The sequence below is a fragment of the Condylura cristata genome, unplaced genomic scaffold (assembly GCF_000260355.1).
Source record: "Condylura cristata isolate star-nosed mole 26May11 unplaced genomic scaffold, ConCri1.0 scaffold00005, whole genome shotgun sequence".
NCBI classification, from domain to species: domain Eukaryota; kingdom Metazoa; phylum Chordata; class Mammalia; order Eulipotyphla; family Talpidae; genus Condylura; species Condylura cristata.
Window position 1 is genome coordinate 35,396,180 of NW_004567106.1, and position 12,665 is coordinate 35,408,844.

Sequence of the window (12,665 nt, forward strand, 5' to 3'; positions counted from 1 at the left end):
TATGTATATAATAAAAACCCATCAGATCCAGATAATTTTACAGACTTCTAAGAGCTTCTTAGTCTTCTAAGAGCTGAAAGAAAGAGAACCCATTTTATACAAATTGTTGCAGAGAAAAAAATCTATACAAAAATTTGTGAACTCATTTTATGAAAGTAGTGTAACATTGATTCTACAACCATACAGTTGTATGAGAAAGGAAAATAATGTTATACTCTCACCTAAAATAGAGACACAGAAAATCCTGAGATATTATTACTCAAATAAATCTATGTGAAAAAATATGTTAAGTTCGTTGACTTTATCTCATCAATGTAAAGATGGTTTAACAGAATTAATTAATATAATTAACCATATTAACAGATTAAAAGAAATACTGTGATGAATTGGAGAAAAGGCATTAATTGTAGGCAATTAATGACAAAACTCCTAAAATTAGAAACAATTAAAACTGTTAAACTAATAAAAAGTATACACTAGAGACCCACAGAAAACATACTCTTTTTAATTTTTATTTTAAATTTGAGGTTATAGTTTTGTTCTCATTCCATGCACATGATCCACTCACCCTCACATAACCAGAACATATTTTCATGAAGCCCAAGGTTCTTTTATGTTAAGCTTGCTTGTGTATTTTTTGTTGTTATTTATATTCCACTGGTGAGTAAAACTCTCTGATATTTCTCTCATTTTCTAACTTATTCTCTTGTAATAATCACTTTGAGACCCATCCATTTTGTCAAAGGCCACTGCTTCATTTGTTCACAGCTGTATAGTGCTGGGTTGTGTATATATTCCATAGTGACTTTGTCCATTTGTTGAAGGGCACTTAGGTTTGTTCCAGGACTTTGCAACTGTGGACAGTGCTGTTATCTATGTGTACATAAATCTTTTCATATTATATTTTTCACAATTTTAGGATAGATATCTAACAGAAGTATTGCTTGTTCATATGTAATTTACATTTTCATTTTATTTAGAAATCTCCATACTGTTTTCCAATGAGGCTGCCCAAATTTGCACTCCCACAACAGTGGATGAGTTCTTTTTCACCACAAACTTATCAATATTTGTTGATCTATTCTTTTTGATATGTGCTATTGTCAGAGGATGAGATTGTGATTTTGATTTGCATTTCTTTTATGATAAAGGATGTTGAACAATTTTTCATGTGTCTATAGCCCACCTGAATGTCTTTTTTTAAAAAAAAAATTAATGCATACAAAAACTGGGGTGTAGGCCAAAGGTTCAGAGGGTGAGAGAATTCATCAGAGACAGAGTAAGGAGCAGAACAAATGAATCTATTGAGAGACATTGGTGAGGGGAGTAGTGGGTGAGACAAAAGAGGTCCTCTGTGTCATGTGGTTTAAACTTCCTAGTGGGGGTTCAAACTTGTGCTGCAGTGGCTGCTGATAGAATCATAGTGCTGAGACTTAACCCCTTTTTGCCACTAAGGAGGTCCTCATCTGAATGTCTTCTTTAGAAATGTGTCTATTTAGTTGTTTTGTCCATTTTTAATTGTTTTTTGTTGTTGGATTGTGTGAGAGCTTTATGTATTTTGGAAGTTAGCCCATTGTCAGATGTGTGATATATGAATATTTTTTCCCACTTAGTGGGTTGCCTTTTGTTTTGTGACAGTATCTTTAGGTATAAAAATAATGTAGTCCCACCTGTTTATTTTTGCTTTTGTTTCCCCAGGATGAGTATTGTCTTATGGTTAAATTATCAGGGGAAATTCAGTATTACTCTGAGGCTGTAACTGTTTTGGTCCCAGATTATATGTAATGTTCTATTAAATTTCTTCCTTAATATTACATAAAATAACAGAATAACAGTACTCCTTATAACTAAATGCAGTATGAAGTTAAGGAATGTACATTACTTTAAGTATATTGTTATAACTAAATCTGTAATGATGTATGATGATGTAGGAGATGTAACTTGAATGAAGAAGGGAAAGATCACTATAGAAATATGTTCAATATTGGAAACTTTCTTCACTAAAAGTGTAAATAAGTTGAGATTTTTTTTTAAAGATTTATTTATTTGTACATACAGAACTGGGGTACAGGCCAGAGGCTCAGGGGCGGTGAGAGGGTTCACCAGAGACAGAGTGGGGAACAGAACAGGCAGATTGACGAAGTACACTGCTGAGGGGAGCAGCGGGAGGGCCAGGAGAGGTCTGCCACACCATGTGGTCACCTCCGGGGCAGGCGGGAATTGAACTCATGCGGAAGCGGCTTTAGATTCTCAGTGCAGTGCTTTAACCCGCTGCGCCACCAGGGAGGGCCAATAAGTTGAGATTTTTTAAAACTAGTTTGCAGAGATATTTTTCTAAAGACTAATCAGTGTTTCAGTATAAGAAAAATCAAATGGGCTTATACATGCATCTGTTCAATGCATCTATTCAAAGATGCTTTGTATGTGAAATCACTACTTCAGGATATATTAGTAACTAGAATGCACTTCTCAAAGGGGAAAAGTGCTCTGAAGAAGAGGAAATTTGTTTTGCCTGCAAATGAAGAATAGACAGGACAAATACCTGATGGTCTAAGATCTTCAGAAAAATCATTGAAAATACAAGTTTAACAATCTGTTCCTCAAAACTCAAAGAATGTGCTAATGTGGGTAAAGAAAGAAAATTTACTTTAAATATGATGATCTTTGAGGAGGTTTCATTTAGATTGAGACTTGGAATGAGAGAAAACTTGCTATGATGAGTGTAGAGATAACAGGGCTTTCAGATTTCCTGGAGTGACAATGACTCTGGAATGTTCTTGGATATAGCATAAGGCTGTGTGACTGAAGTTCAGTTGGGTGGGGGAAAATTGATGTAGAGAGGCTCTTGATGGTGGCTAGGATCCAAAACATGAGGACTTACATGAGGGCTTTATTACACTGACACAAGTAAGTAGTTGAGGATCTTTGACAAAGAAATGAGTATCCACATTACGTTTTACAATAATTTCTCTGTCTGTAATTGAGCTGATTAATAGAAGAGACAAGTGAAAAAAAAGTGTAAGCAATAAGACCATGGGCAGCTTGCTTAGACTATAGGAAAGGAGCAACAAGAACCTAAGCTTTGGGATGTAGTGTAGAAATACTTTCTTAAACCAAATATAATCCTTTACTTTCTAGCTCTTCCCCTTCTCTTTTAGCTTCCATATAAACTGTTATTTAAAGTCTAAATATGATTTTCTCCTCAGATGAGCAGGTACAGGAGGTAATTCCTTAGCAAAGGATGGCTTTCATAGAATGAAATTTAACTGGAATTTAAAATGAATTTAATTCAGAAATATATACTAGCTTTATTTGCCTTAAAATGCTATTTCACTTGCTTGTGTGCCTTGCAGATGTTTACTTGAGGTAATTCCTTAGCAAAGGATGGCTTTCATAGAATGAAATTTAACTGGAATTTAAAATGAATTTAATTCAGAAATATATACTAGCTTTATTTGCCTTAAAATGCTATTTCACTTGCTTGTGTGCCTTGCAGATGTTTACTTATTAATAAATATTTTTAAAAGATGTATTTATTATGCAAACAGAACTGGGGTACAAGCCAGAGGAGTAGGGGTGGTGAGAAGATTCACCAAAGACAGAGTGGGGAGCAGAACAGACAGATCAACAAAGCACCCTGCTGAGAGGAGCAGTGGGTAGGTCAGGAGAGGTCTGCCGCGCCATGTGGTCACCTCCAGGGACAGGGATCGAACTCATGCTGAAGTGGCTTTAGCTTCTTAGTGCTGTGCTTTAACCCGCTGCACCACCAGAGAGGCCCTACTTATTAATATTTTTAAAATTAACTAAAATGATTCTTTGTTCTTTTTAGTGGCTATTTGCATCACTGACAAATATTTTCATAATATTAATAATTTTTTTCTAAATATCAATGTTTTTATAATGTAACTATTTTAGGAATTCCTACTGTATCACTTTCACACTAATGTGTTTAATGAATGGATAATTATAACAACTGATTTTGCATGTGTAACATTTTTATCAAAAAGCTAAAAAACTGTGAAAGGTGTATTGTTTGTTTCCTCTTCCCTTTTCCCCTTCTTTTCATTTATTTTTTCTGGTCTCTAAATTATTTTCTTCCTTGCTGCTGCTTCTCCCTATACAAATGTTTCCTCTGGCTGCATGGGACCACAACATATCAGGGAAATGATTTCTTCACTAGTCCCGGTAAGCAAGAACTGAAATAAAGGAGATAAGAAGGTGTCAGGTATAAGCATTAAAGTTTCTTAAATGTAATCATGTGTATTTCATATCTAGTAGCACCTTTCATCTTAGATTAACTCACATATAGGAATATATATATGTAGACAACACACAATACACATCAACCATTGAAGCATACTTATAAAAATTTTTTTGTCAAGGATTATAATTGGTATATTGGTATTTAAAATTTTGGAGGGAGAAATTTGAATAACAATGTGATTATTTTATCAATCTAAGGTTCTGTTTAAAGTTGATATTTAGTGGTCATATAAATTTCATTTGGCATGCTTTTGTAACTTTAGTTGATTAGTTATAAACAGTCTTTAAAATAAGAAAAAAGGTGAGCAGGGTTTGCGCTCTGCTGTACATACTAATGAATGGGATGAATCCGCCCAAAAGATAATATATTGCCATGTAATATTTATATAGTTTTGTTTTAATGGATCAAAGTCCTCAAAATATGATTTCTGTATGGAAGTAAATTCTTTTATTTCAGTAATTATGAGTTCTTTCTGTAAGGCAATATTCTAAAACCTTCAAGGAGTTGTGATTAAGAGGATCAAAGCAGATTTAAGTCTCAAATATAATCTTTCCTATTTCTCTAGTAATATTACCTTGTATATTTGTGAAAATTCTTTTTGTTTAAATCTGGGCCTCATGATCTTAACTTCATGTCTCTTAAACAGAAGAGTCTGTATTCCTTTCAAATAAAGGTCATGTTACAGGCACTATCTCCTTTAATAGCTGAGATCAACCATGCTTTGAATGTTTAAAAAGTACTTGAATTATTATTTGACAGTAAGCTTTAGGTCATTAAAATTGGAGAGAGAACCTCCACCAGTAACTCCAGCATTGTTTTCATTTCTTGCTTTAGCCTATCTTGTGTCATTCCCTGTAATGGTTGTACGAAGTGTCATTGAATTTTCTCCAAGCCTGGTTAATATAAGAGAGACCTTTGCACTCTGACCAGACTACAGGGCTACAGTCATGTTTTTGCTATTTTCTCAGTCCTTGAGGTAGCCTGAAGACCCAGGGTGGCCTAATCTACTGGGTCAGAGCCTCTAGCAGTGAGCAGCACGACATGACAAAGGTTGGGACATATTGTCAGAGGGAGTCATATGTAAGCAAAGTGTGGCAAGGCCAAGGAAGGGGAGAGGGATAATGTGATACATTATTATAGATTTTTATACCAAATAATGTTTGCAGGTCACTAATTTTTAAAATAAACATCTCTGGAAATAAGCTAGTTTATTTAAATGTAAAAAGTATTGCATAGCAATTCAAAGTTCTCAAAATGTCCTCACACATATTTCCTCTCAGTGAGTCCTTCTGGCAGTCCCAGAATGACCAGGATGGAGAACAACTATCTCCAAAGCCTCATTAGAAGTTCAGAGATTTAAAGAACTTATGACTACTTTCTCTACTTTTTTGTCTTTTATTAATAAATTGAAAAGGGATATACATTTTTAAAGGGAAACACCAGTATAGCTTCTATTTTTGACTTGTCAATGAAAACAGCGTGAGTTCTAGAAGTTAGTTGAATATCACTTTACTGATTGCATTATTGCTGAGACCAACGAAGGAGCTTTGACAGGACTTGCCCATCAGTTACTTAATCTTTATGAACTGCAGCTTTCTCTTTATAAAAAGGAAATATAATAGCACTAAAATCATGGGGTCATTGTATGAGCAAAAGCAGAAAATACATGTAAATCACCTGTCACAGAGCTGGACGTATTCTACATATATTGACCATCATGCTAGATTGATTCACTTAATAATACATATGAGTTTATATGATACTTTTTGTTACTTCTACCAGATACAACAAAAATTTGGAAGAAGCTAAAAGGATTGGGATAAAGAAGGCTATTACAGCCAATATTTCCATGGGGGCTGCTTTCCTGCTGATCTATGCATCTTATGCCCTGGCCTTCTGGTACGGTACTAAGTTGGTCATCACAAAAGAATATTCTATTGGACAAGTACTCACTGTAAGTGATCTTACATCAAGAAATGAATCATTATTTATAATGTCAGTGAAATTAGTTGGTATGTTGGTTTGACTATAGGAGGTTATATTTGAAAAACTATTGAATACTACAAACTAACACACATGCTTATAAAGTGGAAATGAAAGTAGGTATATCCAAAGCCAGTTTTGTTGTTTCTTTTGCAGATTCCTTGTACAACTGCTCTTCATTTTTTTTGAAAAATAGCAAATATGTTGCATAAATTTATATTATATATTGTTGCTCTCTCTAAAAGAATATTCTGTTTGTAGGTTCTCTGCCTTACAAATTTGTGCAAAGACAAAAGGCTTGCCATCTGATGCTGTCCTCTTTATTTAAAGACAATAAGATAATTGACAAACACAAAGTAACTTTATATGTTGATCTAATAAAGTACATAAACTTAGAAGTTACTGGGCTCCTTTTCCATAGGCCAGAACAACATATTTTGCTGAGTTAAAGCAGTAGTGTTTTTCAAAAACAAATCTTTAGGGATATAACATGTCATAAGGGTGATTGTGTCTCTTACTTTTGCCAATCCAGAATATGAATGACTGCTACAAAAATCTTTTATTAGGATATTAGGGATGTTATAAGTGAACCTAGGTTATAAGAAGAGGTATATTGCAATTAATTGTAATGTAGGTAAGCAGTTTAAAATTCAGTATTCACTCAGTCCACATCTGTCTCACAAACTGGAATCTTTGAATAGTAAATAAAGCATGGAATTTGATTTTAGGTTGACTTGGTTTAAATTCCAGCTAATCCACTTAATTAGCTGTGTTAATTGGGTTAGTGACTTACACCTGTCAAGCCTCTGCTGTCTCTTCTGTCCAATGTAAACAATAGGAATAACGAAGCATAACTTTTAGTGCTATTGTAAGGCTAATTGAGAAGATGAATTTATAATCATTTAGTAAAAACTCTTTTGTATAAATAATTAGATAATATAATTTCTGTGTAATTTAGAAGGAAATTAATAATGACTTTAGTTCTCTTTAACACCAGAATAACAATGTAAAGTCTTAACCAATAAGAAACTAATTTGTGCAAATCAAAACAAAACCCTTTTTATTAGATTTCAAAGAACAACAGTCTGGGGTAGAAAAAAGACTTCACTTGATAGTGCCTTGCCTGTGTATACTTTGTAATTTACAAAATATTTTGATGTATCCTGTTTCATATAAATGATACAACAGCTAATGTTACTGTGTAAGGAAAAAAATTGCACCTTGCCTATTTTGGCAAGTGAAGAAATTTAAGCCCAACATTGCCTGGAGACAGACAGTCAATTAGTGCTTATTCCCGGATTCAGACCTGGGTCTTCTGTCTCTCTAGTATCTGTTTCCATTTTATCTGCTGATGTTCCTAAACCAAAATTCATAATCACTGAAGGAATATTTCCTGTTACAATATTCTGGTCCCATAAGACAGATCACTGAGCAAGTAAGTCTAAATCTGCATTGTAAATCAAAAAGTACTTAAACCATTCAAATATTTTTAACTTCTAGTATTCATGTGTTATGTTGCCATTTAAAAATCTAATTGTCTATTTGAAGAAGTCTGAAAATTTTGTGCTAAGTACCATCTAAGTAACATAATGCTATTCCTTTGTTCTCCTTAGGTCTTCTTTTCTGTATTAATTGGGGCTTTCAGTGTTGGACAGGCAACTCCAAGCATTGAAGCTTTTGCAAATGCAAGAGGAGCAGCCTATGAAATCTTTAACATAATTGATAATGTAAGTAATGTAAATGTAATCATTTATTCATCTACCCAAAAGTTTTCTAGTTAACAATTCTTTATCACTTATTCCAGCATGCCACAAATGTCACTACAATTAATTATTGTGACCTAATAATCTTTTAAAATTTTGTTCTCTATAGAAGCCAAGCATTGACAGCTATTCAAAGAATGGACACAAACCAGATACTATACAGGGAAATTTGGAATTCAAAGATGTTCACTTTAGTTATCCATCTCGAAAAGAAATAAAGGTACAGTAATAAATGATTAATCAATGACTCAGGAGGGTATTGGGTGAAGAATTTCTGATATTTTCATTTAGAAACTGTAAAAAATGTATATATATTTAAATCTCTCTTGAATTAAACTCTCAGTTCATAGTACCAGTGTCTGGAAATTGCCTTTAAGTTGTTTTCTAATTCATCCTGGTAGATCTTGAAAGGCCTCAACCTGAAGGTTCACAGTGGGCAGACAGTGGCTCTGGTTGGGAACAGTGGCTGTGGGAAAAGCACAACGGTCCAGCTGATACAGAGGCTCTATGACCCTGTGGAGGGCACGGTAAGATGACTCATTCTGAGCTTCTACAGCAGCAGTTAGTACTGCAAATCACTCTGATATGCACTATGTGAGAAATCTAATTTAATTTCAGGTCAGTATTGATGGACAGGACATTAGGACCATCAATGTAAGGTATCTAAGGGAAATGATCGGCGTGGTGAGTCAGGAACCTGTGTTATTTGCCACCACAATAGCTGAAAATATTCGCTACGGCCGCGAAAATGTGACCATGGATGAGATTGAGAAAGCTGTGAAAGAAGCCAATGCTTATGACTTTATCATGAAGCTACCTAAAGTAAGACCTTTTTGATCTTTGTCATACTAGAGGTTCCAAGAATAGAAGCAGGCCTGAGGGCACAGGAATTTAGGAATCTGCATTAAATGTTTGGAATCTCCAGGAAGTGCAATCAAGATTAATTCAGATTTTAAAACTAGCATCAATCAGTAGTTGTAGTTGGCATATATATATATATATATATTTAAATTTAGGGTTGATTATTGCTGTGTTTTAAGGAATCTGAGCACTATTGCCTTTGAGCTCCGGGTTGTTTATGGGATTTCTTTTTATATTTAACTGTGAGCTGTGATAGCTTGTTCTTTCACCAAGTGCTCCTGTATTTTCTGTTGTAGAAATTTGACACCCTGGTTGGAGAGAGAGGGGCCCAGCTGAGTGGTGGGCAGAAACAAAGAATTGCCATTGCAAGAGCCCTTGTTCGCAACCCCAAGATTCTTCTGTTAGATGAAGCCACATCAGCTTTGGACACTGAAAGTGAATCAGTGGTTCAGGCAGCCCTGGATAAGGTTGGTAAGCCTCAGTTCAAAATGACCTGATTTTACATCTTAAAAGCATAAGAATATCCCATTGTTCATTCTTATTTATGTTGCTCTTACAAAAGAATAGGTCATTTACAATCACTTCTAAAATGATTGCTTTACTAGCACATAAATGCATCAGGCCTTTATAGATCTGTTTGTGTGACTTGTATTTATTTCTTTAGTATTTTTCTTTTAAAGATTTATTTATTTGTGCATACAGAACTGGGGTACAGGCCAGAGACTCAGGGGCGGTGAAAGACTTCACCAGACAGAGTGGGGAGCAGAACATGCAGATTGATGAAGTACACTGCTGAGGGGAGCAGCGGGCGGGCGGGTCAGGAGAGGTCTGCCACGCCATGTGGTCACCTCCGGGGCAGGCGAACTCATGCGGAAGTGGTTTCAGCTTCTTAGTGCAGTGCTTTAACCCGTTGCGCCACCAGGGAGGGCCACTCTTTAGTATTTTTTAAGTAGACAAGAATAAACTTTCATTGAAAGAGAATAGAAAAATCTTTCAAGCAGTGAAAAATACAGTCACAGATAAAAATTGCTCTTTGTTGTGACGTACAACAAGAGAAGAACATAATCTAAAGTTTCGTATTTGACTTCCTAAATATTAAATACCTCTTGAGAATTTTTTCAGATATGAAAAACCTCTTGTCTCCAGAAAAGGGATTGAGTGCTGATAAAGTTAAACTTACCAAAGCCTACATAAGCCATAAGATGTCCTCGACTATCGACAGAGCTTAACTTTTCTGTACTTCGTCAATCCAAATGGTTTATTTATGAAACTGGGTTCCATTGGTTGCTCTGTGCTGGGCACTTGTGCTTGGTCTTTACGTATTATCATAACCAGGCTAGCTCTGTGAGGAGAAGGCCAAAATGCACTGAATTAAAGTAGAATTCAAAGAGAACTTATATTTGTTCCAACTCTCTTCCTCTCTAGTTGCAAAACAACACTGTATGTTCCTTTAAACATCTGTCAGTGTGCTTAATGGTTTGTTGAGGAAGGAAAAAAAGCAGATTACTAATAATTCTATCAACCGAAATAGAGACAGATGGGATTGTGTTTGCTTCACTTTTCTTAACAGTAATTTCAAATCTGTATTTTCTTATTGTTTAATTCATCTGTCTTTTCTTCTTATTCTACAATGGAACTATGTATTATAGTATAAATAAAAACAGTTTTAGAAGATTACACTTAAAAATAGTTTTTCTTTATAATTTACATTTCTGGAGAGGATTCTGTAGGCCTCTTTTCTTGAAAACAGCTAAAGAACTGATCCATTGTATTCTCTGTTTTCTAAATGCTGCCACCTAATTTTTCTTTGTGTAACTTTTTTCTTCTTAGAGCTTTTCATCTCTTTTTTACATTGGTCCAAATATCTTTTTGTTGTTGTTAGTTTGAGAATTTGGTTGTTAGTTCTTGGAAAGGAATATTCTGGACATCATAAGTTTTATAAGGTAGTTTCTCACTTAGAATTTCCAGAGCACTGTGTGTTCATTAAATAATTTGAATGTGTAAATTTTTTAATATAATTATTTCTGTATTCAAAATCCTGGGTTTTGCCTCCATAGGCCAGAGAAGGTCGGACTACCATTGTGATAGCTCATCGTTTGTCTACAGTTCGTAATGCTGATGTCATTGCTGGTTTTGAAGACGGAGTCATTGTGGAGCAAGGAAATCATGATGAGCTCATGAAAGAGAAAGGCATTTACTTCAAACTTGTCACAATGCAGGTACAGTTTAACTCTAGAATTTTCCTAAATTTTCTTAGGTATAAGCTGACTTTGCTGTGTTTAGTAGTATAAATGAATGTTACTTGTATTAAGAAGTCGGAAAATGGGCCCTCCCTGGTGGCGCAATGGGTTAAAGCACAGCACTGAGAAGCTAAAGCCGCTTCCGCATGAGTTCCATCCCCGCCTGCCCCGGAGGTGACCACATGACCACATGGCATGGCAGACCTCTCCTGACCCGCCCGCTGCTCCCCTCAGCAGTGCACTTCATCAATCTGCATGTTCTGCTCCCCACTCTGTCTCTAGTGAAGCCTCTCACCGCCCCTGAGCCTCTGGCCTGTACCCCCAGTTCTGTATGTACAAATAAATAAATCTTTAAAAAAAAAAAAAAAGAGATGAGTGGATATGATACATGCTATGTCATTTCAGCATATTCAATAGGATTCCTAATTTAGTGGTTTTAAGTTTGAAAAACAACAGGTTATCTTTCCATGTAGCTACGTAAATTACCATTTTCCATGATATATGATTAATTTTCACTGGTTAACTGAGCCTGAGCAAAGTATCCATGTTTCTTGTTTATTTTAGACTAGAGGAAATGAAGTTGAATTAGAAAATGCAACTGATGACTTCAAAAGTGAAAGTGAAGCTTTGGAAATGTCTCAAAAAGAATCAGGATCCAGTCTAATAAGAAGAAGATCAACTCTCAAGACTGTCGGTGCACCACAAAACCAAGACAGAAATCTCAGTACAAAAGAGACCTTGGTATGGTAGAACATAAAGATGTAGAGTTATATCTTCAATCCCCTTTTTTGTGGCTCCCCTAATTTGATAAGCATGCAGTTGTAGTGGAAACAATGTTATTCAGAATCTTCTAGTCCTATTTTTCAGAGTGTTCCACAAACTGAAATCTCAACATTTTATACTTATTAATGATAACTTATAGCACAAGAATTTTAAATTTAGACTGTATATAATATAGGAGAAGAGATTATATTGGGTCTTCAAGTATAAACATTTCTGTTCTCTATCTCTACTTAAAATCTTTTAAAGTATTCTTGATATGTTTTGATTGTTATGTAAGATTAATATTTCTGAAAATATTAAAATATAAAGAAGTCATATGTCAGAATTTCTCAGTACTTTTAAAAAACAAAATAACCATCAGTTGATAGAAACCAGGAATAGGATATATTCATTTAAACAGATTTGTGCACTTAGAAGAACTGTACATCATGAAATTGCTTATCAAGTCTCTTCATAATCAGTCTGTTGGTGATATTTTGTTTTCTAGGAAGAAAATGTACCTCCCGTTTCCTTTTGGAGGATTCTGAAGTTGAATATAACTGAATGGCCTTATTTTGTGATTGGTATATTTTGTGCCATTATAAATGGAGGCATGCAGCCAGCATTTTCAGTAATATTTTCAAAGATTGTAGGGGTAAGTGACTATGCTCATTTTGTAGATTTGCTTGTGAGTCCCAACTAAAGAACAAACTATTGATGTTTGTGACTACATACAAAAAGTGTATACTTTCATAGAAAGCTCAGTAGTGTTAAGATTTAAGAATACAAATC

The 12,665-nt window shown here is 34.8% G+C and overlaps 1 protein-coding gene across 2 annotated transcripts in view; it reads left to right on the top strand.

Annotated features, from left to right (window-relative positions):
- The window catches only part of ABCB1 (ATP-binding cassette, sub-family B (MDR/TAP), member 1), a 69,086-nt gene that overhangs the window by 30,032 nt on the left and 26,389 nt on the right, over nucleotides 1–12,665 (top strand). The window contains exons 1-10 of one of the 2 annotated variants that reach the window (XM_012720968.1): nucleotides 4,141–4,185; nucleotides 6,047–6,218; nucleotides 7,861–7,974; nucleotides 8,120–8,230; nucleotides 8,412–8,537; nucleotides 8,629–8,832; nucleotides 9,168–9,338; nucleotides 10,929–11,090; nucleotides 11,676–11,852; nucleotides 12,382–12,528. In XM_012720968.1, the coding sequence (XP_012576422.1) occupies nucleotides 6,114–6,218; nucleotides 7,861–7,974; nucleotides 8,120–8,230; nucleotides 8,412–8,537; nucleotides 8,629–8,832; nucleotides 9,168–9,338; nucleotides 10,929–11,090; nucleotides 11,676–11,852; nucleotides 12,382–12,528 (1,317 nt within the window). In that variant the 5' untranslated portion in view covers nucleotides 4,141–4,185; nucleotides 6,047–6,113. Of the gene's footprint in view, nucleotides 1–4,140; nucleotides 4,186–6,046; nucleotides 6,219–7,860; nucleotides 7,975–8,119; nucleotides 8,231–8,411; nucleotides 8,538–8,628; nucleotides 8,833–9,167; nucleotides 9,339–10,928; nucleotides 11,091–11,675; nucleotides 11,853–12,381; nucleotides 12,529–12,665 lie in introns of those variants that run through there. The other variant, XM_012720967.1, reaches the window with a different exon arrangement.